At 43.4% G+C, this 25,305-nt stretch overlaps 1 protein-coding gene across 6 annotated transcripts in view; it reads right to left on the bottom strand.

Annotated features, from left to right (window-relative positions):
* Positions 1-645: 645 nt before the first annotated feature.
* ctsl.1 (cathepsin L.1) overlaps positions 646-25,305 on the bottom strand; it is a 54,160-nt gene continuing 29,500 nt past the window's right edge. For 5 of the 6 annotated variants that reach the window (XM_059949236.1, XM_059949239.1, XM_059949235.1 and 2 more), the window contains 7 exons: positions 24,200-24,342; positions 19,204-19,395; positions 18,338-18,529; positions 14,144-14,309; positions 7,683-7,788; positions 2,937-3,032; positions 648-2,426 (listed from right to left, as the gene is read on the bottom strand). In XM_059949236.1, coding sequence (XP_059805219.1) covers positions 2,420-2,426; positions 2,937-3,032; positions 7,683-7,788; positions 14,144-14,309; positions 18,338-18,529; positions 19,204-19,395; positions 24,200-24,342 — 902 coding nt within the window. In that variant the 3' untranslated portion in view covers positions 648-2,419. Of the gene's footprint in view, positions 2,427-2,936; positions 3,033-7,682; positions 7,789-14,143; positions 14,310-18,337; positions 18,530-19,203; positions 19,396-24,199; positions 24,343-25,305 lie in introns of all 6 variants that reach the window. The other variant, XM_059949234.1, reaches the window with a different exon arrangement.

The raw sequence follows: 25,305 nt of genomic DNA, 5'->3' as shown, positions 1-25,305 counted from the left end.
GGGAACTATAGAACAGTCAGCCTCAACTGCCATTTGCCCATTTTTTTTGTGCAGGTGGGGGGTGTGGGTTGAGGTTTGGTGTTCTTGTTGCCGTTTGTACAATTTGTTTTATTTTCTTGCATGGGGGGGAGGTAGTTGATGATTTTCTTTGAGTGCCCGCCATGGTTTTCTGGAGAAGATGAATCTCTGAGTTGTATACCACAGACATGCAGACATACTTTGAGGAACAACACCTTATATTCTGTTTGGGTAGCCTCCAACCTGATGGCATGAACGTTGATTTCTCTAACTTCCGTTAATGCCCCTCCTCACCTTCTTACCCCATCCCTGATTTATTTATTTCCCCCTCCCCCTTTTTTTCTCTCTCTGCCCATCTCTCTTTGCCCATTCTCCATCTCCCTCTGGTGCTCCCCTTCCCCTTTCTTTCTCCCTAGGCCTCCCGTCCCATGATCCTTTCCCTTCTCCAGCTCTGTATCCCTTTTGCCAATCACCTTTCCAGCTCTTAGCTTCACCCCACCCCCTCCTGTGTCCTCCTATCATTTTGGATTTCCCCTTCCTCCTCCTACTTTCAAATCTCTTACAATTTCTTTCTTTCAGTTAGTCCTGACAAAGGGTCTCGGCCCGAAATGTCGACAGCGCTTCTTCCTATAGATGCTGCCTGGCCTGCGGCGTTCCACCAGCATTTTGTGTGTGTTGCTCGACAATAAATGAACTTTGAATCTTTGCATCTTGAATTTATTATTAAAGTGCATATGTGATATCACATACCGTATGTTAAAATTGATCAACTTTCTGCCAAGCAATTACAGAAAGAAAGAAATCCCCCAGAATTTTACAAAAACCTATACATAACCAGACAAGCTCTGACAAACAACCAGTGCAGTGATGTCAACAAGTTCCACTGATCTCAGCTGCAAATAAATCGTTTATAAGGTAAAGTTTAGATGTTTAGAACATTATGAAAGGAGTAAATAAGGTGGACAATCAGTAACTTTTACCCAGGATCAAAATAAGTAATACTAGAGTACATTTACAGTACTGTGCAAAATTTTTTGGAACACATGTATAGCAAGGGTACCTAAAACATTGGCACAGTACTGTAGTAATTTTATGTATTACACTGTACTGATGCTACAAAAACAGACAAATTTTATGATGTATGTGAGTGATGATAAGCTTGATTCTGATATGGGTCTCTATTGTGGAGTGAGAGTGGGAAGGGGGCAGGAATCATGGTTGGGAAAAGAGCAAGGGAGTGGGCAGCGCCAGACAAACTTTCTATAATTGTTTGGAATTGAATAACCTTGCCTGGTGTCTCAGGGTGTCTGCACTCACCCTTGACACCTCTTCTCTGCCACCTGTCCCACAACTCTCCCGCCAGGTAACCTTCGCTCCCTCCAGATTTGCAAACTCGCTCTCCGCTCCACCATGACAAATACAGTACTGTGCAAAAGTCTTAAGTACCCTAGCAATATACATGTGCCTAAGACTCTTGCACAGTTCTGTATTTAAGGTGATAGAGGGGGAAATGCTTAATACCTTTAAGGTGAGAGGAGATGTTCGAGGTAAGGGGGGATAAGTTCAAATTGTTTGGGGCAATTTATTTTTACGGAGTGGTGGATACCAGGAATGTGCTGACAGAGGCAAATATGATAAAAGGCTTTTAAGGTATTCTTAAATGTTCATACAAATGTGCGTGGAATTGAAGAATATGGACTGTTTGTAAGCAGAAGAGATGACTTACATGTTTAATTTTGGTTCAGCACGACATTGTGGGACAAAGGCTCTGTTCTATTCTATTGCTCTGTACTACGTTCTATGGAAAAATTTTGAGATTTTTAACATTGTCAACAATATCTGGACAAGCAGCACAAATAAAATACTGGAGGAGCTCAGCAGGCCAGGCACCATCTATGGAAAAGAAGTGCAGTCAACAGTTCAGGTTGAAACTCTTCGGCGGGTCATTATCATTTATGGGAAGGGTTTCAGCCTGAAACGTTGACTGTACTTATTTCCATAGATGCTGCCTGGCCTGCTGAGTTCCTCCAGCATTTTGTGTGTGTTGCTCGGATTTCCAGCATCTGCAGATTTTCTCTTGTCAGGACAAGCAAATTCCAAATGCCTACACAGAAAATGTCAGATTGTGAGGAGCATCTTAAACATCACAGAAAATTCAATTATATGTCAACATAGAAAAACATTCCGGAAAAAAGTACATATAGTTCAAAATTCAACTGGTCAGGATCACAATCACATATTACAATCCAGCATAAAAGTGTGCAACAAATTAAGCTTGCAAAATCTATTCATAAAATGACTATATATCGTCCCATTATGTTATAAATTGTTTTAATAGTGCACCAAGATATGTGACTTCTTTAGAAGATCTCAGGCCAATTACTTCAAGTTGTTCAGAATTTCAATATCTGAAAAAAAAACAAAGCACTTTAGAAATGGTGGAACTAATGCGTTGAAAATGACAAGAAGAAATAGAAATTCCTGGTTCAATCTGGAATAGAAATATAATTTATGTATATAAGCTATCTTATGTATTTATATTTATGGTTGCAATGACTCCTTAATTTCATTAGACAGAATTCACCCAATCTGTCAAGGGTTAAGTTCACTGTGTATGGTACCTGGTATGTTGTACGTTATTATGTTTTGGGCCGGGGCTTTTTTTATATAAAGTGACAGTAACTCAAATAACTACACGTTACAACAGTGGTGTTCAGAAGAGCATCTCTGAATGCAGAACATGTCGAACCTTGAAGTGGATGGGCTACAACAGCAGGAGACCATGAGCATACACGCAGTGGCCGCTTTATTAGATACCTCCTTTTCCTAATAATATTTCACTTAATTGCTACAAAAATGTTTTCTCAAAGTGCACGTAAAAGGATTTTGAAGATGTAAGTAAAGACATTTCAACATACACTGTAGGGTAGCTGGCATCTGTCGCAATTCCACACTGATTATGCTTGTTTCTTGACATATAGATGTATCCGCCATCACCCCAAGTTGTGCCCCAGCTAGGAAAAACAAAACATTCGTTAAAGAAGAGTTAAAATCCAATTTTCGGTTAATCATACTTGTCAGAGTTTAACTTTATTTATCTCATATCTATTTATCTCATTTATTTATCTTTATTTATCTCATTTGCAATTGTTACGATACAGCAACAATTGAATATAGAATTGAGACAGGTTTTTTATAAACAAATTAAACATTTATTTAAACTCAGCTCAACAACAAATGAAAAGTAAACAAACAACTAACTTAACCGTAAGTTAACTGCTATACAGCAACTCAAACAGATCTTAAAGCAATAAATGCAAACACAATTCTTAAAGCGATAAATTTAAAAGTCCAAGTGATTTAGACAGTCAGTTTGGAGAGACTTTCACAGCAAGGTTTTCCCGTTTTATACCTTTTTAACGTTTTTCTAACAGGTCATCATATGACCTCTCACCGTCAGGAAAATTACATCATGTGACCTCACACTGGTGGGAAATTACATCACCATCACAAGACCATTACATCATGCTCACCAGATACTCAATTACATCATGGTCATAAGTCAGTCACAAGATACCCACAGGGTATGGAACACAGTACTGTACAAAAGTTCAGGCACGTATAAATTCGGACTATTTTCTAAATGGGGAGAAAGTCCTGGAATGTGAGATGCAGAGGGACTTAGAGGTTAACTTTCAGGTTGAGACAGTGGTGAGGAAGGCAAATGCAATGTTCGCATTCATTCCAAGAGGCCTAGAATGCAAGAGCAAGGATGTGATGCTGAGGCTTTGTAAGGAGTTTATAGGGGTGTACTACAGGAGGAGAAGCAGGAGAGGAAAAGGTATTGTTCAAAAATTCAGGACTGGAATGACCCAATGAATTTGAAATATTATATTATTATATGGGCATCCAGAGGCATTTTATAACGTTCCTTGCAAAAGGCAATTGGTTAGAGTTGAAGTCGTGGAATCAAAAGGGAGTTTTTGAACTGAAAGAGTAATTGGTTGATCACAGGAAGCAAAGGACAGGGAGAAAACATGTATTTAAAATTGTCAGGGTGCGGACCCACAAGGATCAGTGTTGGCCACAACCAACGACTGCTTTTTTTTAAACAATGTAGATAATGGAATACTTGCTGGTGTCATGCCAACCATTCTATCAGTAACTGAGACAGAAGAATTGAAGAGACATTATAAGGGGAAGGAAGAAGGCCAAACGGTGTCAAGTGTGTGCAAATGCAAAGCCATCTACTTGAAAATGAATACATGTTCGAAGTACATTTATTATCAAACTACGTACACTTTATACAACCCTGAGACTCGACTCCTTGCCGGCAACCACGAAACAAAAAAATCCAAAAGAGCCCATTAAAAACAAAAGAAGACTGTCTCAGAGACAGAGAGAGAGAGAGAGAGAGAGAGACAGAGAGAGAGAGAGAGAGGGGGAGAGGGAGAGGGAGAGAGAGAGAGAGAGAGAGAGAGAGAGAGGGGGAGAGGGAGAGGGAGAGAGAGAGAGAGAGAGAGAGGGGGAGAGGGAGAGAGAGAGAGGGAGAGAGAGAGAGACAGAGAGAGAGAGAGGGAGAGGGAGAGGGAGAGAGAGAGAGAGGGAGGGAGAGGGAGAGGGAGAGGGAGAGAGAGAGAGGGAGAGGGAGAGGGAGAGGGAGAGGGAGAGAGAGAGAGAGAGAGAGAGAGAGAGAGAGCCAATTGAGCGAACAAAAAAACAAACAGCATTCAGAACTGAAGTTCACAAAGCCAACTATCGCTGCTGCCAATCTAGACGTCCACTAGCTGCAGGCCAGCCTGGCACAGATTCAAGCAAACCCTGCCGTGCAGGTGGTTAGCTAGAAACAATAGAAATCCCAAGAGCCCTGGGAGTCCATGGATGCAAAAGTGTCACAGGCAAGTAAAATAATAAGGACGTTTGCAAAATAAACTCATGCTAATTTCCCTGGATACAGAGGAGAGGAATATATGAGGGCAGATGTTATGCAACACACACAAAATGCTACAGGAACTCAGCAGGCCAGGCAGCATCTGTGGAAAACAGTACAGTCAATGTTTCTGGCTGAGACCCTTTGGCAGGACTGGAGGAGAAAGCTGAGGGGTGGATTTAAAAGGTGTGGGGGGGAGAGAAACACCAGGTGATAGGTGAAACTTGGAGGAGGAGGGGAGATGTAAAGAGATGGGAAGTTGATTGGTGGAAGAGATATGAGGCTGGAGAAGGGGGAATCTGATAGAAGAGGACAGAAGGCAGTGGAAGAAAGAAAAGAGGGGAGGAGCACCAGAGGGAAGAGATGGGCAGGCAAGGAGACAAGGTGAGAGGGAAAAGGGGTTGGGGAATGGTGAAGGGAGGGAAGGGAGGGAATTACCAGCAGTTCGGGAAATTGATGTTCATGCTATAAGGTTGGAGGCTACCCAGACAGAATATAAGGTGTTGTTCCTCCAGCCTAAGCATAACCTCATCATGACAGAGGAAGAGACCATAGATGGACATATCAGAATGGGAATGGGGAGTGGAATTAAAATGGGTGGCACTGAGAAATCCTGTTTTTTTTCTGGCAGATAGGGTAGGTGCTCAATGAGGTGGTCTCCCAACTTATATCGGGACTCATCGATACACAGGAAGCCAGACCGCGTCCACCAGACCGAATATATGACCCCAATAGACTCACAGATGGTTGCTTCACCTGGAAGGATTGTTTGGGGCCCTGAATGGTAGTGAGGGAGGAGCTGTAGGGGCAGGTGCTGCACTTGTTCCACTTGCAAGGGTACGTGCCAGGAGGGAGACCAGTGGACAAGGGAGTTGCATAGGGAGTGATCTCTGTGGGGTGGGGGGTGGAGAGAAAGATTTGCTTGGTGGTGGTGGGATCTCATTGGAAATGGCAGAAGTGCAGAGAATTATATGCTGGACACGAAGGCTGGTGGGGTGGTAGGTGAGGACAACAGAAGCCCTGGTTGGGTGGTAGGAGGATAGGGTGAGATGAGACGTGCATGAAATAGAAGAGAAGCAGTTGAAGGCAGCATTGATTGGTGGAGGAAGGGAAGCCCCTTTTGTTGAAGAAGGGGGACAGCTCCTTCGTCCTGATATGAAAAGCTTCATTCTGAGAGCAGATGCGGTGGAGATGGAGGAAATGAGAGATGATGTTTTTATGAGTAACAGGGTGGGAAGAGGTATAATCCAGGGTAGATTTGGTGTTGGATCTATACAAAGCTAAATTCTGCATTCCATGCTTCAGGATGGATATGTTCACTTTGAATGAAGTGCTGAACATAGCTGCAGAAATCTGATCTCAACTCCAAGAGTTGAAGATTTTTAGAACACTGGTGAGGCCTCACTTGGAGTATTGTAAACAGCTTCGGGTCCCTTATCTAAGAAAGGATGTGCTGACATTGGAGAGGGTTCAAAGGGGGTTCACAAAAATGATTCTGCATTGAAAGTCTCATCATACGAGGAGCGTTTGATGGCTCTAGGCCTGTACTCACTTAATTCAGAAGAATGAGGTGTGACCTTGTTGAAACCTATCGAATGGTAAAAGGATGCGGAGAGGATGTTTCCTATGATGGGAGAGTCTAAGATCAGAGGGCGTGCCTCAGTATAGAGGGGAGTCCTTTCAAAACGGAGATGAGGAGGAATTTCTTTAGCCAGGGAGAGGTGAATCTGTGGAATTCATTGCCACAGCAGGCTGTAGAGGCCAAGCCATTGGGTACATTTAACGCAGAGGTTGATAGATTCTTGATTAGTCGGGCATGAAGGGATATAGAGAGAAGGCAGGAGATTGGGGCAGAGGGGGAAAATGGACCTGCCATGATGAAATGGTGGAGAAGACTCAATGGGCTGAATGGCCTAATTCTGTTCCAGTGTCTTCTGGTCTCATGATCTAAAAAATGGAGGGTTATGAGCTGTGCAGGAAGAAAGTGTTAGTTTGTTTGTGGAGTGTGTTTGTGTATGTGGGTCAGCACGATATTGTGGGCCGAAGACGCTGCACTGTGCTGAACTGTTCTAGTTCTGTGTTGTTCTACATTTATCTATAATGCTAGGGCCAACGTGTCTGTTGCTGAACTTTTGGAAATGTTTCAGACAAATGCAGTTTAAATATCTCTTTGTGGTTTCTTAGATCCTTATCACCTAGTGCATTCAAGATGGAAAGTCTTACCTTAATTTCCGCAACTGAAGTTCTGAAGTTTAAAAGAAAATTTTATGTAGTTAGGTCATTTTTAATAGGATGGAAATTGGTGTGTTGATGATTAATCACAAGAGTTCACGACCATGATTGATCCTGGCAAATTTTTCTACAGAAGTGGCTTGCCATTGCCTCCTTCTAGGCAGAGTATTTGCAAGACAGTGACCCCAGCCTTTACCAATACTCTTCAGAGATTGTCTGCCTGGTGTCAGTGGTCACATAACCAGGACTTGTGATGTGCATCGGCTGTTCATACGGCCATCCACCACCACTCCCAGGGCTCCATGTAACCCTGATTGGTGGGGTTTAAATAGGTGCTACACCTTGCCCAAGGAGACCTTCAGGCAAGTGGAGGGAAAGAACACCTTACATTTCCTTTGCCACCCCATGCATCAGAGATATTCACAATAAAATAACAGTGAACATCCTGACATCAACAGGATTCAATAGATTTTAAGGATTGTATACAATGTTTACATGATACCTGTTCTTAACCAGCCAGTAGTCTGTTCCTTCTAATGTCCCATATCCGACAGCGAGAACACCATGGTCGAGAAAATAACTACTGCACATTTGTTCGTCGTAAATTCCTGAAAGCAATGGGGCAGAAAGGCAAATATTATTCCTTAAGGAAAGAGATTAAACATAGGAGTTAAAACACAGCAGTTTAGTTGGAGACACAAGAGATTCTGCAGATGCTGAAAACCTGGAGCAACAACCACAAAACACTGGAAGAACTCAGCAGGTCATGTAGAGGCTATGGAGGGAAGCAATGGCTAGTTTGAGTTCAAGTCAAGTCAAGTCACTTTTTATTGTCATTTTGACCATAACTGCTGGTACAGTACGCAATAAAAACGAGACATTTTTCTGGACCATGGTGCTACATGAAACAGTACAAAAACTACACTGAACTACATAAAAACAACACAGAAAAAACTACACTAGACTGCAGACCTACCCAGGACTGCATAAAGTGCACAAAACAGTGCAGGCATTACAATAAATAATAAACAAGACAATAGGCACAGTAGAGGGCAGTAAGTTGGTATCAGTCCAGGCTCTGGGTATTGAGGAGTCTGATGGCTTTGGGGAAGAAACTGTTGTTACGTACCCGTGACACGTGACAGTGGTGTACTTGTCACGTGACAGGGGTTGAAGCTATACTGGACTTGAGGTAATGGTCTTGTGATGGTGGAGTGATGTCGTTTTCCCACCAGTAGAGGTCATGTGACAGTTTTTTTTTTACAGGGTATAAAAGGAGGACCCCTCCCTGTGAGGAGGGGCAGTTCGTGGCTGGATTTGCCATGTTGACTTCATGCGACTGCGTGATTTAACGTTATGACACAGTTTAGTTGAAAGATGAAGTTTTATTTAATGCCTAAAGTTTAAAAGGTCATTGCCAGCAGTTTCTTTATAACCCGGCTAGCTGAGAATCAGTGGAGAGTGAAGATCAGAGTTCAGGAGTTAAAAGATCGAGGGAAGTCAATTTCGACGGTGAAACAGATTCGACCTTGTTTGATCCTCATTCGGAAGGAATTCGTTAATTGTTCTCGTGTTAATCCCTGTGAAATAGCAGTAAGGATTGGGAACAGTTTTGTAAAGGAAAGGTCAGTGCCTTTAAGCCGTTTCCTTTGTCCATCTATGTAAATTCTTCATGGGAAAAGTTCGATTTTTGGGAACCGAAACAACACGACGTGAAAGAGAATTTAAATCATCTTGAAAAGCCTCTCCCTTAAATGGACTGTGGGCATTTTGAAAAGTTACTTTGAAGAACTGTTTGTGCAACATCGCTTTAAGAACTGTTTAAGCTTCCTTGCTTTAAGAACTGTTTAAGCTGTTGCACAGCAGCTGATTTCCGGTTACGTGAGTGGTTTGTTTACTTTTGGGGGGTTTGTTTTCAGTGTTTAATAAACGTGTTATTTGTTATAAAAACCCCTGCCTAACTCATATATTTATTGTTGCTTGAATCCGTAACACTGTTACGTAGTCCAGTTGTGAGAGCCTGAATACTTCGGTGTCTTTTCCCAGATGGCAGGAGGGAGAAGAGTTTGTATGAGGGGTGCGTGGGGTCCTTCATAATGCTGTTTGCTTTGCGGATGCAGCATGTGGTGTAAATGTCCGTGATGGCGGGAAGAGAGACCCGGATGATCTTCTCAGCTGACCTCACTATCCGCTGCAGGGTCTTGCGATCCGAGATGGTGCAATTTCCAAACCAGGCAGTGATGCAGCTGCTCAGGATGCTCTCAATACAACCCCTGTAGAATGTGATGAGGATGGGGGGTGGGAGATGGACTTTCCTCAGTTGTTTATACATCAGCGATAATGAGCTTGTACTTCGTGACAGTTATTTCAATTTTTGCTTTAATTTCCTCATGGAATTTAGATTTCACTGACAAAGTCAGCATATGTTGTTCATTCAAGGTCAAGATACATTTATTATCAAAATATGTATGTGGTAAACAGCTTTAAGATATGTCTTCCCCAGTCAGCCATGAAACAAAGAAAACTATGGAAGCCATTCAAAGAAAAACATTAAACCCCTCCCCCAAAGCATTGAAAAAAACACAAGTCGTGCCTCCTCTCTATGTTTCTGGGCCTCGAGGTCACTTGTCTCCTGGAATCTTCACGGAGACAGCCAAGTGCCAGATTGCTCAATCGATCACGGTAGATAAACTAAAGATCACAGGCTCTAACAGTACTAGAAACACATTTAGAATAAGAAGAAGACATTAAAGAAGTGAAGCTAACAGTTTTGTGGTCTATCTGGAAGATGTCACCCGAGGTAGCACTGTTCGCTGGTTCCATCTTGACCAGAAGAGGTTAAGGTCAAGATTCCTAATCACCTCTGGATGGGCGGTTTGCCGAGATATTTTAAAGATGTTAAAATTAAGCAGCATTTGCTTCAGCAACATTTGAATCTGAATTCTCAAGCAGCCAGCCAAAGTAAGGACCACATATCTTAACCTCCAATGGACATTTGTGAATCAAGTGGGTTGTTATAACACCTGGTATGTTATGGTTCTCATCACTGACCCCTCTTTTAATTCTAATGATTCCAAATTTCCCAGGTACCATGGCAAAATATCCCTTAGTTCAAAATCCAGGTCTCTGGATAATGTGCTATAACACCAGGCTAAACAAACCTGGATTGTTTTCTACGGAGCAGTGGTGGCTGAGGGACGGTCTGGAAGAGGTTTTGTTAGATTATGAGAGGCATTGTTTACTTCGGTCATTCGAGACACACTGCCCAGCATTTCCTCCGATTTAATCCTAGCCTAATCATGGGACAATGTACAATGACCAATTAACCTACCAAATGGTAAGTCTTTGGCATGCGGTAGGAAACCGGAACACCCGGAGCAAACCCATGTGGTCACGGGGAGAGCATAAAAACTTCTTAAAGGAGTCATGTGTTGAATTTTGTGTTGCGCCTTATGGTCATTTGTCATGGGATTGGGTTGTGGTAGAATGAATATAGTCACATATTTACTCTTTGTGTCATTGGTTTTAGTTACAGAGAGGCTTAGTAGGGAATATGGGTGTTTTTGTTGACCATTAACCTTGCTTGTTTCACTATTGCTTTGTTAGTTTTGTTAGCTTTTTTAGTGCTATAGAAGATCGTTTGTCTTTGCTGGTTTCATTATAAAGGGTTGATCATACTTTTTGCAACTTGGAACTCAGGTATTTGGAAGAGTGCCACACGGTGTCAATTCCCTCACTCAGTCTCTCAGCGGCTTTGACTTGTTCTTCAAGTAACCATGACAGAGAGCATGGTCTGGATGGTGGGGGTCCTTGCTGTTGGATGCTGGTTTCTTGGGGCAGTGCTCCTTGTAGATGTGCTTAATGTTGCGGAGGGATTTTCCTGTGATGGACTGGGCTGTACCTAGTTGGTACCAATCGGCTTACAGCAGACATTGCCGAATGATCTAGAGATTGATATCTGATCTTGTTCTCATCCATACACACCATGTGTCAGAACACCTACTAGATTTCCTACATCAGTACATCAGGTTGGACGCAGTAAAGCGCATCATAATGAGTCGAGTCTCTCACTCAGTCTCTCAGTGGTTTCGGTTTGTTTCTCAAGTAACCACTGCAGGCAGAGATAGAGTAGACATGTGAATGTAGGAATGTGAAGGGTAAGCTTTTGTTACTCAGGTGGATGCCTGATTCTGCTGCCTAGGATGACGAGACAGCAGATCCATTGGGCACTTTCAAGAGGTGTTTAGTTAGGCAACTGAATGTGGGGAAGATGGAGGGATATGGACGTTGTGTAGGCAGAAGAGATTAGTTGGCCATTAATTGTCTTGGCACAACATTGTGAGCTGAATGGCCTGCTGTACTGTTTTATGTTCTATATTCTATAATAAATGATTTGAACTGTTCCTACAACCAACTTTCAAGGACTCTTTATTTCATTTTCTCATGTTCTCGTTATTTGTTGCTATTTGTTAATGCTTACATTTGCACAAGTTTGTTGTCTTCTGCACTCTGGTTGATCTTTCATTGATCCTGTTACAGCTACTATTCTATGGATTTGCTGAGTCTGCCCGCAGGAAAATGAATTCCAGGATTGTATATGGTGACATATATGTACTCTGATAGTAAAATTGACTTGGAATGTTGAACGTGAGGGAAGCGGCTGGATATGGTCATTGTATAGGTAGAAGAGATTAGTTCTCTTTTTGATTACTAATTTATTTAGGTTAGCAGAATATTGTGGACCAAAGAGCTTGTTCCTGTGCTGTACTAGATTATGTTCTATGTTCTATAATGACTTCATGACCTTAATAACTGTGTTTCAGTACAATACACAAATCTATGATATTTGATCTGTAATATACAAATCAATCCATTTCAAAAGAAGGTGAATAAGAGTTAAAATTAGCACCTCTTTGAGAGATGAGAGAGGAAGAATTTATGTGTTAGTGAGGGTGTTTAGGAAATCCCTTTGGAAGCACCACAACAGACCAAGTCATAGAAACTGTTTCAAAGTTCAAAGTACATTTTAGTATCAAAGTTCATGTACTTTATACAACGGTGAGATTCAAATAGCAGAGATGGAAAGCCACAGGAGGGGTGTGGGACAGGTGGCAGAGAAGCAGTGTCAAGGGTGAGGGGGGTGTGTGGCTTGGGGGCAGACAACATCCACTGCCTTGCCTACGTTCACTTTCCTGGTAACCTGCTCAAAAACCCTGTGTGATTGATTACACATGAGATACCACACATGAAGCCAAGCTGACTGTCCTTATCAGCCCTATCTAAATATATCTGATTTCTTAGAACAACTTCCAATACCATTCCTACAACTGATGTCAACCACACAGCCTATAATTTCCTGGTTTCTGCTTAGGGCCTTTTTTTAAATAGCGGAATAACATTGGCTATCCTCCAATCCTATGGTACATCTCCTGTCGCTGAGGATGTTTTAATATTTCTGCTAGGGCCTCAGCAATTTCTGCACTTGCCTCCTGTAGGCTCCAAGGGAACACATAGTCAGGCCCTGGGAATTTATCGACCCTAATTTGCCTCAGGGTGGCAAACACTTCCTACTCTATAGTCTGTTCAGGATCCACGAAGTTGATGTCCCTTTGTCACACTTCTATGGTCTTTCTATCCATCTCCCGAGTAAATACAGATGTAAAGAATGTATTTAAGATCTCCCCCATTTGACTTTGCTCCATACATGGATTACCATTCTGGTCCTCCAGAGGACCAATTTTGCCCCTTGCTCTTAACATACCTGTAGAATCCCTTGGGATTCTCCTTCACTTGGTCTGCAGGAGTAACCTCATGCCTTCTTTTAGCCTTCCTGATTTCTTTCTTAGGTGTTTTCTTGCATTTTGTATACTCCATAAGCACCTCATTCATTCCTTTCTGCTTTCTTTCTCTTAACCAGGGCCTCAATATCTTCTGAAAACCAAGCTTATCTTTACCTTTTATTCTGACAGGCACAAACAAGCTTTGTACTCTCAAAATTTTGTTTTTGAAGGCCTACCGCTTTTCAAGTGCACCTTTGCCAGAAAACAGCCGGCCCCAATCCACACTTGCCAGATCATTTCTAATACCATCAAAATCGGCCTTTCTCTGAGTTAGAATCTCAGCCCGTGGACCAGACCTACCTTTTTGCATAGTTACTTTGAAGCTAATGGCATTGTGGTCACTGGGTGTAAAATGTTCCCCCACACAAACTCCTGTCACCTGCCCAGTCTCATTCCCTAATATCTGATCCAGTATCACCCACTCTCTCGTTGGGATTTCTTTGTACTGATGAAGGAAACTTGGTGATGATGACTGTGCAAAACCCCTGGGTGCCTTAGCTATATATATGTGCCGAAGACTTTTACATAGTTTTGTACAAACTCCTTACAGACAACAGCAGTAATGAACCATTCTGCTGGTGTCATATTAGCATTGTGCTATCTGCTACACTAACATGGTGCAATTTTTGGCACTGTATATCATAAAATTTACCACATGAATGACTAGAATTAGATTTAGACTCAGGTTCCTTTAATATCAGAGAATGTATACAGTATAAAGCCTGAAATTCTTACTCCCCACAGACATCCTCGAAATAAGAACCCCCATATTACGAATAATAGAACACCAGAGCCCCCCAACCCCCCAACTCTGCACACTTCACAGAAGCAGAAGGAAAGGAATTAACAGCCCTCCCTCCCTCCCACTCAAATCAGCAAAAGCACCAACCCTCCCCACCCACCCTTGTATAAGAAGCTACAAAAGCCCCCAAAGAGACCTTCATTCAGATTCCATCAAAACAACAGTCCATCACCCAGCTCTTCGGTGTTTCAGTCAAGCTCTCTCTCACTTGTGAGGGAGAGAGAGATTGCTCTTGCAAAAATGAGAGTGGAGACCAGTAACTCCCTGTTCCAGTGTTCTGATATGAGAATATAACGCACACAATTCTAACCAGCCACCTACCTGAGGAATAGAGCATGAACGACGGTAGACTTGCATCAATAGCAACAGACACTGGTCCATTCATAGCCACGGCGTACTTCAGTGATCGCTCACTTCCTTTTTTGATCTGAACAAATCCATTGCAAGTAGCACCAACGTATCTTGGATTGTATCTACAAGGTCCATCCTAAACAAATGAAACAAGAGGAACTGTATATCTATAGATATAGATAAATAGTTAGGGTGCCTGTGAATTTTGCACAGTACTGTATTTGTCAAGCCAGAGCGGAGAGCGAGTTTGTAAATCCGGCGGGAGTAGAAGATGTTGGGAATGGTGAGGGTGGAGCGCTTTTGGAGGGGTGTGGAACAGGTGGCAGACATGGAGTGCTGAGTAGGGGTGATGCCACTGTGGTGTAGGTACAGACACGCAAAAACTTGCAATTAAAGTTGTTGTTCAAGTTCAAGTCTGTTGCGAGTGGCACATTTAGACAGAGCTGTAACGTAAAGATTTTTACTCCTCATGTATATGAAGGTTACAAGAAATAAAGTCAATTCAATTCAATTCGACTCAGTCCAATTATACATATATATCACCGAACGAAATAACGCTCTGCCAGACTACGCTGCATCCACAAAACATATTACACGCAGCTCTCTAACCAAAATAGTGAAGTTCAATGTTCGAAGTAAACTTGTTATCATCAAAGTACATACAAGTCACCATGTATGGTGATTGGGCACGATAGAGACAGGAAACATATTCCCGTTGCTGAGGAAGTCCAGAACCAGAGGCCACAGTTTAAGAATAAGGGGTAGGCCATTCAGAACAGAGTTGCGGAAAAACTTTTTCACCCAGAGAGTTGTGGATCTATGGAATGCTCTGCCTCAGAAGGCAGTGGAAGCCAATTCTCTGGATGCTTTCAAGAAAGAGTTAGATAGAGCTCTTAAAGATAGTGGAGTCAAGGGATATGGGGAGAAGGCAGGAATGGGGTACTGATTGTGGATGATCAGCCATGATCACATTGAATGGCGGTGCTGGCTCAAAGGGCCAAATGGCCTACTCCTGCACCTATTGTCCATACAACCCTGAGATTCATCTTCTTGTGGGTATACACAGCAAATCTATAGAATAATAACAGGATCAATGAAAGGTCAACCAGAGTGCAGAAGACAACAAACTGAGCAAATGCAAATACAAATAAACAACGAGAACTTGAGATAAAGAGTCCTTAAAGTGAGATCATTGGTTGTAGGAACATCTCAATGATGGGGCAAGTGAATGTGGTTATCTCCTTTTGTCCAAGAGCCTGATTGTTGCGGGGCAGTTACTGTTCTTGAACCTGGTTGTGCACGTCCTGAGGCTCTTGTACCTTCAAGTTGATGGCAGCAGCGAGAAAAGAGCATGACCTGGGTGGTGGGGATCTCTGATGATGGACGCTGCTTTCTTATGACAGCCTTTCATGTAGATGTGCTCAATGGTCGGGAGGGCTTTACACATGATGCACTGGGCCGAACCCACTATCCTTTCTTGAATCTTCTATTCAAAGGCATGGTTGTTTCCATACCAGACCAAGATGCAGCCAGTCAATACATTCTCCACCACGCAGCTATAGAAGTTAATAAAATACAATTCAAATGAGTTAACAAAATATAATTCAAAATTGATGTCGTGGAGTGTAGTGCAGGCAACCAGCTCGCTGTCCTAGTGATGAGACCTTGGGGGTGGCAGGGTATTCATTGGTCTCACAGCCTGAGGGAAGAAGCTGTTACCCAGTCTGGCAGTCCGAGTCCTGATGCTCCTGTACTTCCTTCCTGATGGTGGAGGGTCAAAGGGCGGAGTGCAGGGATTCTCAACAATGCTTCACGCCCTTCGTCTAACCACTCCTAGTAAATGTCTCAAATGGCGGGGGGAGACCCAGATGATCATCTCAGCACTTTTTACTGTCCTCTGTGGGGTGTTTTGGCGCGATGCCTTGCAGCTTCCATACCACACAGTGATTCAGCCTGACAGGACACTCTCAGTGATGCTCCTATAGGACGTGATCAGGGGCCCACACACGCCTCAGAGAATGTAGACACTGCTGTGCCTTCTTGACTAAGGAGGAGCTCTTATGGGTCCAGGTTAGGTCGTCTCTTTTGTGCACACCAAGGAACTTCACGTTCCTCACTTTCTCCACAGCAGAACCACTGATAGTCAATGGAGATTGGCCGGCCTGGGCCTTCCGGAAGTCCATAATCCTCCCTGTTGTCTTCTCCATGTTGGGACTCGGGCTGTTGTTCTCAGACCATTTCACAGGCCTCTCTATCTCCTTTCTGAATGCCAACTCATCTTGGTTGCTGATGAGGCCAACCACTGTTGTATCATCAGAGAACTTAATGATGGGGTTTGAGCTGGATCTGGCAGTACAGTCATGAGTCAGCAGCGTGAACAACAGCTCCCTGAGCATGCTTTAGTATTTTCTCTTTCAAGACTTAATGCAATGTTAATAATTCATGCATTTATATAGGTTTATAGATTCTAGTTAAGCACAATACACACTTACACTCTGCATTGACCTTACATGTTATGTAGGCAGCAGCAATGTCAGAGAGTAGTATGTGACATTGAAACAACCAACTACCTGGCATAACATAGAACGTAGACAGTACAGCACAATACAGACCTTTTGGCCCACAAAGTTCTGCAGGCCTATTAACTTACATAACATCAATATAATCCTTTCATCCTACTTAGCTCTCCATTTCTTTATTTTCCGTGCACCCATTTAAGATTTTCTTAAATGCCTCTAAAATATATGCTCCTACCTGTACCTCTGGCAGGGTGTTCCAAGCACTCTCTGTGTTAAACAAAAAACTATTTCTGACATCTCCCCTATACTTTCTTCCAATCACCTTAAAATGATGTCCCCTAGTCTTAGCCATGTATGGTTGAGGGGTAGTAACTGTTTTTGAACCTGGTGGTGTGAGTCCTGAGGCTCTTGAGCCTTAGAACCATAGAACCATAGAACACTACAGCACAGTACAGGCCCTTCAGCCCTCCATGTTGTGCTGTCCCATATGATCATTTAAAAAAAAGTACTAAACCCACACTACCCCATAACCCTCTATTTTTCATTCATCCATGTGCCTGTCCAAGAGGCTCTTAAATACCCCTAATGTTTTAGCCTCCACCACCATCCCTGGCAATTCATTCCAGGCACTCACAACCCTCTGTGTAAAAAAACTTACCCCTGATGTCTCCCCTAAACTTCCCTCCCCTAATTTTGTACATATGCCCTGTGCCCTGGGAAACAGGTACTGACTATCCACTCTATCTATGCCTTTCATAATCTTGTAGACCTCTATCAAGTCCCCTCTCATTCTTCTATGCTCCAAAGAGAGAAGTCCCAGCTCTGCTAACCTTGCTTCATATGACTTGTTCTCCAAACCAGGCAACATCCTGGTAAATCTCCTCTGCACCCTCTCCATAGCTTCCACATCCTTCCTATAATGAGGTGACCAGAATTGAACACAATACTCTAAGTGAGGTCTCATCAGAGATTTGTAGAGTTGCAACATGACCTCTCTACTCTTGAACTCAATCCCTCTGTTAATGAAGCCTAGCATCCCATAGGCCTTCTTAACTACCCTATCAACCTGAGCAGTGACCTTGAGGGATGTATGAATATGAACCCCCCCCCTTGTTCATCCACACTCTTAAGTAACTGACCATTAACCCTGTACTCATTCTTCTGGTTTGTCCCTCCAAAATGCATCACCTCACACTTATCCAGATTGAACTCCATCTGCCATTTTTCTGCCCAACTCTGCAGCCTGTCTTCTACCTAATGGCAGCAACGAGGAAAGAGCATGGCTTGAGTGGTGAGCATCTCTGATGATGGATGCTGCTTTCCTGCAACAGCGTTTCAAGTAGCTACGCTCAAAGGTCAGGAGGGCGCCCACCTTGGTACCAGGCTGAATCCACTACCACTATCATGCATGGAGTCTAGGGAGAATTGGTCATGTCACTTTACAACCAGTGGCAAAATGTCCACAAGAAAATTGCCAAGATCGGAGAACAAGTCAACCCAACCATCAACCGCCTGAGCTACACAATTTCTGAACACTTTCCATCCTCAGAGATGTTGACACCCAGGGTGTACATTAATGTCTCGTTAATTCACATTGAGTTATTATCTTACTATGGGAAACACGAGCAAGATTATTTTGGCCTACCTCTGCCTCATAGGGGTATGACCACTCTGTGTTGATTCCTCCGTTGTCTATTATATATCGAAATGCATTATTCATAAGCCCTCCGTTACAGCCATAATTTCCATATTCAGAGGAACAATCCACCAGCTGCTGCTCACTCAGAGAAATTAATTGTCCGGTTTTTCTGTAGTGCTGTCCTTCCAAAGCCCCTGTCTGTAGAAACATGTACAGGTCACACACAGTTAAGTTAAAACTCCAAAAATAATAGTTATTTATTCATTTAGAGATAAAGCATGGAACCGACTCTTCCAATGAGCCACAGCACCCATAGTAAATTTTCTCTGTACTCTTTCAACCTTATTTACATCTGTCCTCTAGGTAGGTGACCAAAACTGCCCAGCATGCTTCTAACTAGACCTCACCAAAGTCTTACACAACTTCAACATAACATCCCATCTCCTGTACTCAATAGCTTTGATTTGTGAAGGCCAATGTGCCAAAATCTCTCTTTACAACCCTATGTACCTGTGGATGACTTCCAGTTTTAGCCTCACCAAACACCAATGGAAAAAGGGTGCTTAAATTATATTTACAGCATGGAAAAGGCTCTCCTGGCGCTTTGAGCCAAGCTATCCAGCAATCTCCTGCTAATCACAGGACAACTTACAATGACCAGTTAACCTTCCAACCAGTACATCATTGTCTCTGGGAGGAAACCAGAGTACCTGGATGAGGTCATGGGAAGAACAGACAAACTCCTGACAGGCAGCCTCGGGATTTGAACCCGGGTCACCAGCACTGTGTGCCATTGCACTAACCACTACACTACCGGGCCACCTCGTATGGAATAGGGTTGACATTTATCTTTGGTGAATGAGTACACATACCGCACTGAATGCCCAACAGGAACCACACATTCTCTGGTCTTTGACAGGAGTCACGTAGCCTTTCTTTCTCCAGTCGACTGTATCAGGCAGACTAACATTCTTGTAGGTCAGAGAGGCAAAGCCAGTGAATTTTGTGCCATTAACAGTTTTCAGGCACTTACCAAGTACCATTTTTTTATATTCTTCTTCAGCCTGCAGAAGAAGCAATCAATTATTAACATTGAACCTTTTTAATATTAATAGACGAGGGATAAGGTAACATTTTGTAGTAATTCTTCACCATTTTGACAAGGATAAGAGAGTTATGGCCTTCTTTGTGTAAATGTACAGTACTGTGCAAAAGACTTAGGCTACAGCTAGGGTGCCTAAGATTTTTGCAATGTCCTGTAGTAATTTTATGTATTGCACTGTACTGCTGCCACGAAAGAAAATAAATTTTATGACATATGTGAGTGATGACAAACCTGATTCTGATATGGGTCTCTATTGTGGACTGAGAGTGGATAAGGGCCTGAGAGAGGGGAATCATGGTTGGGAAAAGGGGAAGGGAGAGGGGAGGGAGTGGGAAGCGCTAGAGAGACATTCTGTAATGATCAATAAACCAATCGTATGGAATCAAATGATCTTGCCTGGAGTCTCAAGGGTGGGGGTGTCTACATCCGCATGACCCTCCCTACCTGCAGCCCACTTTCTCCATCATTTGTCTCACACACGCCATTCTCAACATGCTTTGTTCCCAACAGATTACAAACTTGCTCTCCGCTCCACATTGACAAATAGAGTACTGTGCAAAAGTTTTGGGCTTTCCAGCTGCATACATGTGTCTAAGACTTTGGAATATTTAATGTGAACTTCAGCTTCCTACTGCCAATGACAAAGAATTATGAAACCCCTCTAGGGATGCAGCCCTTAACCTCTCGTTAACAGCCACTAGACACAGCTGTGAGAAAAGCACCTCTCTCAGACTCCACATGTCTAGGGTAGATGTGACTTGGGTCCTGCCGAACCTACGAGGTTAGGATGAATCACCTGCCCAGACCTTGTGAATGATGTTTAAGTTACTGCTCCCAATTAATCGCCCATCGGCAAGAAATAACAGGTTGCACACTGCATGCAATTATAAAGAAAGCATATTTAAGAATGTTAACTTAACCAAGCAGTTATTAAAGAAAATAAAGGGAAAGGGCCTGTCAGAATTAAACAGTTAAAGGTGCACATAAGTTGGAGTTCATCTTGAAGTTGTCTTTAACTCGCGCGCTGGACCCTCGCCCTGTGTGAAAACATGCACCACCTTCCGAATCTTGCTCAAAATCCATCTCAAACAAACGGGCTCCCTCACGGGAGTATTTGTCCTCCCTCCCTGAAGCCATTCACCTGCACAAAGCACCTTGTGCAACAGGGATGGCATCCTCAGCCATCTTCCCTCCTGCCTTCTCCCAGCTCCCGCCAAAAAGACCTCGAGCCACAACAGTGTCCTCTCCACCCACCATCCTGATTAGCTGACACCACGTTCCTAAGTTGAACAACAAAGCTCCTTATCTCAGCTCAAACCCAAACAGGCTGGAAGTAGAACTGCTAAAATGAAATGCCAACAGCATACCAGTAAAAATCTTAACCAGATCATTACAATTAAAACGGTGGGAAGTCCTGCAGTTTGCCTTTTGTTCCTGACACCAGCATCTGCCGTCTCTCATCTCTACAGCCCATGGTGTTCTTTAAAATGTTAAGCACCATTGTAATGCAGAATATACAACAGTACAACAGCAATTTCACCAAGAAACAATATACTCCTGATGAGATAAGGATCACCTTAGAAAACATCCAATCTGGACAATTAATTAAGTAGTGAAAAGTAGAAATTAAAAAGTAGTGAGGTAGTGTTCATGGGTTCAATGTCCATTCAGAGATCTGATGGCAGAGGGGAAGAAGCTGTTCCTGAATCACTGAGTGTGTGCCTTCAGGCTCCTGAACCTCCTTCCTGATGGCAGAGGGGAAGAAGCTGTTCCTGAATCGTTGAGTGTGTGCCTTCAGGCTCCTGTACCTCCTCCCTGATGGCAGAGGGAAAGAAGCTTTTCCTGAATCGTTGAGTGTGTGTCTTCAGGCTCCTGTACCTCCTCCCTGATGGCAGAGGGGAAGAAGCTGTTCCTGAATCGTTGAGTGTGTGCCTTCAGGCTCCTGTACTTCCTTCCTGATGGCAGAGGGGAAGAAGCTGTTCCTGAATCGTTGAGTGTGTGTCTTCAGGCTCCTGTACCTCCTTCCTGATGGCAGAGGGGAAGAAACTGTTCCTGAATCATTGAGTGTGTGTCCTCAGGCTCCTGTACCTCCTCCCTGATGGCAGAGGGGAAGAAGCTGCTCCTGAATCATTGAGTGTGTGTCTTCAGGCTCCTGTACCTCCTTCCTGATGGCAGCAAAGAGAACAAGGCATGACCTCTGTGATGGGGGTCCTTAGTGATGGAAGCTGACTTTTTGAGGCATTGCTCCTTAAGATGTCCTGGATACCATGGAAGCTGGTGCCTACGATGGAGCTGACTAAGTTTACAACTCTCTACGGCTTACTTTGATCCTGTGCAGCAGCTGTGCCCCCCAAGATCAGACAGTGATGCAGCCAGTTAGAATGTTCTCCAAGGTACATCTGTAGAAATTTGTAAGTGTCTTTGGTGACACATCAAATCTCCTCACCCTCCAAATGAGATATAGCCACTGACATGCCTCCTTTGTGGCTGCATCGATATGTTTGGACCAGGTTAGGTCCTCAGAGATATTGACACCCAGGAACTGGAAACTGCTCACCCTTTCCACTTCTGTTCCCTTATGAGGACTGGTGTGTGTTCCCTCATCTTACCCTTCCTGAAGTCCACAATGCAGCCCAAGCACACAAATAAATGCAAGGGCCACAACAAGGCTGAGAGGTCAAGAGATCAAAGGTTCAAAGATTCATTTTGATATCAGACGTCCATTCTGATACTATTAAGGTGGGAGGTGGGAGGAACTAAGAATGGTGGCGCCAATGGTTTTAGCAGACCCAGGCGACTGCTTCCAGTTCAACCATGAAACGGTTTATTCTTCTTCTCTTATATCTTTCTTTTCAGTCAAGGTGGTTGGGGTTCTGACGAACTCTGGGATCTACAGTTCAAACTATGGTTCTTCACATGCAGTGGGATTTTGTACCGGCTGTGTGGCCTGTGTCTATCTCCAGGAACTGGCTGGAAGACGACGCAATTCCTCACGAATTTCACCCGCTGAAGGACTGTGGGAGACTGAAACAAGATGGAAGGCAGTGTGGGCGGTGTCAAAAGAAGGCCCCTGTACTCAAGCGATCCCTCGCTCTCTCCCTCTCTTTTGATGGTGACTGGGAGCCTGTCGGTCCTCGGGTCTGGGGGGCTTGGAGAAGCGGTGTGTAAGATTGTAACATTGGAACAGCGAGTTGATGGTCTCCAGTCTCATTGTTGCAGGAGTGACTTTTCTCTTCCTCCATGGAGAGAGAGAGAGAGAGCCTTTCTGAGATACCAGAGTGCTGGGTTATGGACTCTAGTTTTTGATACACTCTAGATTAGGGCTTCTTTGAGGGGAGGGAGGGGGGCTTTTGCTATTTGCTTGCATGGCGGAGTGTTGGAGTTGTTGCATCTGCTGCTGCAAGTGGGTGGTGGGGTAGGAGGAGGGCCAATGCTTCTGCTGCTGATTGTGTGTAGACGGGTGGGGGGGTGGGCTTTGGAGTTCTGATGTTTCTATCATTCATTCTATGGGGTTTCTTGATTTGCTGATGTCCGTGAAGTGTAAGAATTTCATGTTGTATACTGTATACATTCTCTGATATTAAATCAAGCCATTTGAACCATTTGAACCATTCAGGAGTCTTTTAATGGTGAGATAGATGCTGTCCTTAAGCCTGGTGAAATGTTCTCCAGCTATTGCATCTTCCGCTTGATTGCCAAGGGGAGAAGAGAGATTGACAGGGTGAGGGGAATCCTTGATTACCTAGGCTGCTTTCCCAAGGCAGCTGGAAGAGTATACAATGGATGGATCCAGGTGAGGAACTGAGAATGAGGAAAAAAGAGTAGAAATGGTTTCTGAGGCTGGGAAGTAATAGGTGGAGGCAACAAAGATAGCCCACTGGTGTTAAAAGAAAATGTAGTCAGAGCATAAATCTTGGAATTCCATCACTCTCTCTTTTGAAGCAATGAAATAACACAATCCAACACACAAACCACTAGCAACCATGTTAATCATCATCATCTTCATCATCTTCATCACTATCATCATCATCATTGTCATTATCATAATCTTCATCAGCATCATCATCATTATCATTATCATTTTCATTGCCATCATCATCTTCATCATCAACATTATCACCATCATTATCATCATCATCATCACAATCGTTATCATGATCCTCATTATTGTCAGCATCACCATCATGATCATCACCATCAACATTATTATCATCAACATCATTATCATTATAATCATCATCAGTAATAATATCATCATCACAAGCGATGTTGTATGACATGGGCAATCATGGTCTTCCATTTATCTTTAATCTGTGCCTATGGGGAAGATCTCCTTCATGCTGTTGTTCTTATTCTTTTCGCTATCCATGCCCATGATTGTTCTTGGCAAAATTTTCTACAGAACTGGTTTGCCATTGCCTTCTTCTGGGCAGTGCCTTTAAAAGACAGGTGACTGCAGCCATATTCAATACACTTCAAAGATTCTGCCTGGTGTCAGTGGTCGCATAGCCAGGACTTGGGATGGTCACCAGCTGTCCGTACGACCATCCGCCACCTATTCCTGTGGCTTCTCATGACCCTGATTGGTGATGGAGTGGGAGGGAGGCTCAGCAGGTGCTACCTTTTGCCCAAGGATGAGCTGCAGGCAGGCGGAGGGAAGGAGCACTTTTCACCTCCTCTGGTAGAGACGTATCTCCACCCCATCACCTGCTTAAGCTGTACTATAAAGGCACCGTTCAGGAAAATAATAGATGTTGAATTACCAGGTCAGAAAAGGAATTCATTGCCATTCGGTAGGTGGACAAGCCCTTGTCTGCCTTCATATTGTGCAGCATAACCACCTTCCGGTTTTTCAGCCAGATGTCTTTACGATGGGCTACCTCTTCAGCTGAAGAGTAGGTTTTACCTTGAATGAAAGGAACAGGGTTACAAAACATGCCCAGCCACTCTGTATCCTCAGAAGTGGAGTGAACGTTAATGGAGCTAATGAAACTAGAGGAGATTGGAAGTACTGAGCAGGTCAAGCAGCCTCTGTGGAGAGAGAAGTAAAATTAGTGCATCAGATCACTGACCATATATCAGATTTAAGAGGTTATTATGACTTGATTTAGTGAACTGATCTATGGTGAGAATACACCAGAACAAACCAAAAGCCATGGATGAACTAAAAGATTTGCAATCTGCTAAGGGCTAGATCTCTGGCATTCAAGACAAATAATCCAAATTATACAAGAAGGCCTGTTTGATCTATGGAAGGGTATTTTTAAGGCAAAAGAAGTAGTCCAATTGATAGATTTTCTCTCTCTCTCTCTCGCTCTCTCTCTCTCTCCCCCCACTCTCTCTCTCTCACTTTCTTTCTTTCCCTCTCCCTCTCTCCCTTTCTCCAATCCTCATCGAAACAGCAAGCTGCTTTGACTCCACTCTCACTGTAGTAGGAGCGATCTCACTCTCTCCCTCATTAGTGACAGAGAGCCTGTCAGAGATGTAGTTTTTGACGGTCCCCCTGTGGTGATTTGCTATTGCTTGCATGGTGGGTGGTGGTGGCAGGGGTGGGGTTGATGATTTTTCTGCTGCATGTATCTGGGGCACTTTGGGGTTCTGATATTTCCTGTCCATTTTTTTCGGGTTTTCTTCTGCTTCATGGATGTCTGCAAAGAATAAGAATTTCAGGTTGTATATTGTATACATTTTCTTATATTAAATTGAGCCATTGATTGAATGGGGTTAAAAAGGATAATAAATCAGCTATAATGGAATGGTGGAGCAGACTCGATAGGCTAAATGGCCTGTCTGCTCCTATGTCTTATATTCTTCTGATGTCCAAGTGCTCGAGATAAACATTACAGATGGAATGCAGGCCTAGTCTGTG

Source organism: Hypanus sabinus, chromosome 24 (genome assembly GCF_030144855.1).
Source record: "Hypanus sabinus isolate sHypSab1 chromosome 24, sHypSab1.hap1, whole genome shotgun sequence".
Taxonomy (NCBI): Eukaryota; Metazoa; Chordata; class Chondrichthyes; order Myliobatiformes; family Dasyatidae; genus Hypanus; species Hypanus sabinus.
The sequence above is the reverse complement of the archived record's forward strand: the minus strand, read 5'-3'. Positions and strand labels throughout refer to the sequence as shown.